General features: G+C 54.3%; 1 protein-coding gene across 5 annotated transcripts in view; it reads right to left on the bottom strand.

The window, feature by feature from the left end:
* Nucleotides 1-4,926, bottom strand: part of KIRREL3 (kirre like nephrin family adhesion molecule 3) — a 543,582-nt gene extending 538,656 nt beyond the window's left edge. For all 5 annotated transcript variants that reach the window (XM_077756553.1, XM_077756555.1, XM_077756554.1 and 2 more), the window contains exon 1: nt 4,703-4,926. In XM_077756553.1, coding sequence (XP_077612679.1) covers nt 4,703-4,757 — 55 coding nt within the window. In that variant the 5' untranslated portion in view covers nt 4,758-4,926. The remainder of the gene's footprint in view (nt 1-4,702) is intronic.
* Nucleotides 4,927-5,256: the final 330 nt, after the last annotated feature.

The raw sequence follows: 5,256 nt of genomic DNA, 5'->3' as shown, positions 1-5,256 counted from the left end.
CCCCCCCAGTCCCCTCCCCCCCGCCCCAGCCCACTCCTCTGTGCAGGCAATTTTCTTTTCCTTGTTCATGTTTCCAAAACAGTTTATCTTTTTATCTCCTCGGAAGAAAAGTACTCTGCAAATCAAAGGTATCATTAGTATTGTTATTATTTTGCTATTGAAATCTCTTGAATTCACTCTGGATTATTCATGTGCTTTTTTGGGTCTGCAATATAATGCCGCCTAAATCACCCCCACTGGGCCGAACAAAAAAAGAAAAATTGCATCTTCAGCCTAATCCCCTGCTCCACCCGGATCCTGCTGGTCTCCTGCTGGCCCTGGCTCCTACCAACCCCAGGCACACCAGGGAGAGTGGCTCCTCGGTGCCATGCCCGGCTCACTGCTGCCATGTTCCAAGAGAGAGCCTTCTTTGTAACCCAACAGGGAGGCCCCCCTCCGTGTCCTGTAAGTGCAGGGTGAAGGCTCTGACCCCACCCCGCACCCCTCTTCCCCTGGGGAGTTTCTCTGCCTTCCTCAATAGGTCTGGCTGGCAACCCAGAGCTCCCTGCTGGGCAGCAGACACAGAGATCAGCCCCACGCCAGAGAAGTGTCCCGGCTGCCCTCACCCAGAAGATCTGTTAAAGAAGTGGTCCCACACCCTTGGCAGTTGTGCCCTGACCTTCTAGGACAAAAGAAGCTATTCTTCCTCCCCTAGACAAGACGTCACGTCACTTGGGGTGCACTTGCTACTTGCCTCATCTTCTGTTATATCGCAGTTCCGGGCAAAGGGAAATGTTTGCTATACTGCTGTTCACTCCTGATTTCTTATTCTAATGCCTTCTGAGCCTGTGCGCCCTAGGATCCCTCCATTCTTTTGGCTGCCTCTGACGTGCTCAGGCTATCTTCTAGTGGCCCGCCCCTTTCCCAAGGGAGTCTCTTGCAAGTTGAGGCCTCCTTCCTTTGCATGCTTCCTGTCATCCCCTGTGGCTTCCCTCATCCCAGCTGGCTCTCTCCACCCACAAGCTATTTGCCCTGCATCTGCTTCAGGCTCTTCTATTCCCTTGGAGAGTCATGTCACCATGAACCTCTCTGCTCCTCTGGTAGCCATGTGACAGCCCTTTTGGTGACTCCTGCCAGCAAGTCAGGAGAGCAAGTCACTTAGTCTTCCCAACGGGCGAGGTGACACCCCCGACGTATCCTCAACTCAGGGACGCCATGGACAGGTAAAGGCGAGTTTTCACTTCCACCCCAACACGTTTGGAGCAGCCTGGCATACAGGTCAATCCAACAAGAGGTCTGCGTTCTCCAGACCTGGAACCTTCAGACCCACAAAGTAATTAGGCGGGACCACACTCCCAGGGAGTGCTAGACAAAAAGGTCAGCGAGCAGGGAGGAGAATGAGTTTCCAAAGAGCGTCTAAGTTTGAGGCGCCGTCTCTGCGTCCTTGCACAATCCCCCCGGACTGTCTCACCATTGAGGTCTGCTGGGAAACCGGGGTCTTCATTCCCGCTAGAACACCAGCCCTCCACATCTACGGAAGAGGTGGATGGGCAGGCTGGGTGGGATGGCTCTGGAAAGGGAAAGGGGGCACGGAGGGAGGTCGTTGTGGGCCAACTGAAGTGATAAAGGGAACAAAAATACAGCAAGTTCTAACTTTATGGATGACAAGAGAATCAATTCCTTTTCACCCAGGGGCAGAACATGCCTCTTCTCTGCGGGAGGCAAATTGTGCTGTGACATTATCCCTCTCTGTACAACGCACGCGGTCCTGACAGCTGATGGAAGAGGTGTCCCCAGCAAGAGAGAAACCCACCCGCAGCACAGACTGGCAGCCCTCCATTTCTCAGGGTTGGGGGGTGGCGGGCCCAGGGACGCTGGCTGGGGCAGAAATGGAGGGATGCCATTTGGCCTCTCAGTGCCACCTTAGGAAGGAGAAATGAATATTTAATCTCCATCTATACTTAAAGCCCAAACTTTAAAGGCAGAGGGGATACAGCATTATCACTGACATTAGTTATACTTGAACTTCACCCTCTAAAGGGTTATGAAGAAATGTAAAGGTGAACCAGTCATGGACGGATTAGAAGAGAGGGACTTTAGGAGTTTTTACTTCAGTGTTTTGGCATCAAAGTCTTCCGAGCACTGTCGGGCGCACTCCCTCGCTGTGGAGCAGCGAAGCCCGAGAACTGTGTTTCCAGAAACTCTAACATGACACATAGGCTCCCGGTGTGAGAGGTGCTGGGAAGCAGATGGATGTGTCACCAGAGTGCCAGATAAAGGCCTAAAAAGAGCCCTGGACATTTGTTTTCTCTGAGAGGAGGGGCATCCCCGAGTCTCTGCACATTTGCTCCGAAAGTAGCCGAGGAGGAGGGGTGGCTCAGGCGGGTGGCTCAGGCGCGGCACGCCAGGCAGGGGGTGACTTCACTCAGGGCAATGTCCATGTCCGCGGCTGTCACCTACAGCCTGCGGACTAGTCCCCTCGTGACCTCTTGGAAGTGGACCCGCTCTGGCTAATAACTTGACAAATATATGGTACTCTAGAGGTGGGCACAGGATATGAACTAATCACAGATTTGCAGGGGGTCAAACAGAATCCTCTGGGGAATTCATGACACTCCAAATAGCATTCCCATTAAAACACATGTCTACCGAACAAGTCAGAAGCTATCGTGTTGCAAAAGTCCACAAAAATTGTCCCTCTTAGCCCTGAATCCCTGTCATTAGAGGCTGTCTACTCACAAAACGTACAGTGTCCAGGGATGGAGGGGATTCTGACCGGCTGCGTTCACTCTGTCTCATTGTCTTTCTTTCGGCCTGTTTTGGAGCACCATGGGCTATGATATCTGCCAGTTGGTAGGGCGCACAGTGCTGGCCAAGCTCAGAGCACTCAGGAATAGCAAGAAACTAGGCATTGCACAATATGTGGTTTCTTCCTAGTGCTCTCGGGGCTAAGGGTAGATGAAACGGAGCATTTAACCTCCATAGGTAAATATTTAAAGATTCATATGAGACAGCGAAGAAATAGCTCGGTGCTGAGAAAGGGATAAGAAAGGCGGAAGATGCCCACACTGCGATGCTTCAGACAGCCAGAGAGGCACTTAGACGCCAGAGGCTTCTTACACCAATCTAGAGGGGAATCAGAGCTCAAGCTTACTAACAACACACGGACTGATTAAAACATGCACTGCTCCCATGAACATGTGCGGAGGGGTGCGGTGGGCTCCTCCTTTTAGTGATTCTACATGCAACTTCCTGAGTAAATTGGTAAGAGGCAAAGGAGAACAGGAGTGCGTGCGTGTGCGCGCGCGTGTGCCCGTAAGCAAGCAGACAGGCATCCAAGAAAGAGGGTAGTCTCACAAAATGGTAATAGAACCCAAACTGTTTCTGTACCAGTGTGCTGAGATAGTTCTTATTCATTCAGCCTGAAAACTCGAGGGAAGGCAATTTATCTTCCTGCTGTTGTAGGGAGTCCTGGTGAGATGCACACAACCGTATGAATGCAAGAGCATGTGTGCCTCTGTGTGTGTGTGTGCGTGCGCACATGATCGTTATGTANATAGGCAAAGTTTGCGAAGGGGGGAATCTGCAGTGGCCACACAGACCAGTGCAAGAAGCAGAGGAAGGAGGCGTGGGTTTTTGCTTACATTTGGCTTCTCCCTGACAGGGAGAGAAAAGGAGACCCGCTGTTTGCTTGCAAAGCCAGCCACCCATGGCGATGCGCTGCTTCCCTGAAAACTTTTACCCTTCATTTAATCAACAGATGGACATGCTCTGTTGTGGATTTTTCTGAGAGAGCCCTGTCCCTCCCGGAGCCGTGCTGGCTGGCACAAATGTTGCCTCAGATGGCAGAGGCGGCATTCGCATTCCACAAGAGTGCGAAGGAGCCGATTTACTTATCCCCTTCACACTCAATTCCACAGGTGACTTTTGATGCCTTTGGCTAAGCGGGCACTGGCAGTCCCTCCCCAGGCTGCCCTCCCCTCCCTTCACCACTGCCTGGCCCCAAGGCTCCCAGGGGCAGGGAGCCAGCCCAGAGGTGGCAAAGTTCTTTGCAGAAAAGTCCACCAGTCTCCCTGCCCCTGCTGGGCTGCAGAAAGGAAACAATCCGCACCAGGGGCGAAACTGCATTTTAGACCCCGAATCCAGGGTTGTGTAGGATTCAGAATTCAGCGTCATTCAGAGGACCCGATGAGATTCAGTGAAAACTCTTGACAAGCTTCTCCCAACCACTGCAAATTACCCCCACGGTGCATTCGGTAATCTGCAGCCGCACACACTCGCTTCGGAATACACTCAGGCAAGTCAGACCTTACTGGAGCTGAAATATCCACCGAAACAAAGCCCTCCTTCCCTGCCCTCTCCTTCTCCAGCCTGCGACTGAAGAAGCCGAGGTGCCCCGAAGTTCAAAGCGGCAGAGCCACACAGCCACTGCCTAATTAACATACCCGGAGCATAAAGAACTCATTTGCATCGGAGAGTTTGAGCTGGATGTTGACAAGTGAGCGGAGAAAGTCACCCCTCCCACACCCCCCTGCCTTCCAAAGGAAAATAAACAGTACCATTCTGTTGCATTTGCAACGGCAAAGGAGCAATGCCAGCGCCTCTCGGACGCATCGATCCGTTCGAGTTTCCGAAGCCTGCCCACATTCCTGCCCTCAGCCTCCCGCGCCCTGGCGACCCAGCCCACTTTCTTTGCAACTCCGGCCGCGCGCGGGGGTCCTACCTTGACTGAACAGGAAGAAGCACACGAAGAGCAGATCGAGCTGGAAAGGTTTCATTCCTTAGCGCAGCGAGGGGAAGCCGGCGGGGCAACTTGGGTTTGCAGTTAGTTTCTCGCCCCGGGCGGCTCGCCGTGCTCAGCCTCCGCCGCGGTCCTCCCGGGTTCGCGCCAACCATCTGTCTGTCCGGGCGTCCGAGCCTCCGCGCGCGGCGCCCCCGCCCCCGCTCTCCTCGGGCCTCCGGGTCTCCGCAGCCCGCGGGGCCAGTGGCCGGGCTCCTAGCCGCCGCGGGAAGCCGGGGTCGTCAGCGCCGTCCCCGCTCGGAGCAGATCCATTCTGTGGCTCTCGGCAGCCCGGGCTCACGGCTTCCTCCGCGGGCTCCTCCCACAGCGAGCTCGCGAGCGGGCGGGCGAGGGAGCCAGTGACGAGTGACAGAAGGGCTCCTTTCACTGAAGCTGGGGCGGGGGGGAGAAGGAGGGGAAACAGGTCATAATTAAAGAGGAAACACTCGGAAAAAGGAGATCTACGCAAAGCGGCGGGCGGAGGGGGGAGGCTCTGT

The sequence above is a fragment of the Crocuta crocuta genome, unplaced genomic scaffold (assembly GCF_008692635.1).
Source record: "Crocuta crocuta isolate KB4526 unplaced genomic scaffold, BGI_CrCroc_1.0 scaffold172, whole genome shotgun sequence".
Lineage (NCBI taxonomy): Eukaryota > Metazoa > Chordata > Mammalia > Carnivora > Hyaenidae > Crocuta > Crocuta crocuta.
The sequence above is the reverse complement of the archived record's forward strand: the minus strand, read 5'-3'. Positions and strand labels throughout refer to the sequence as shown.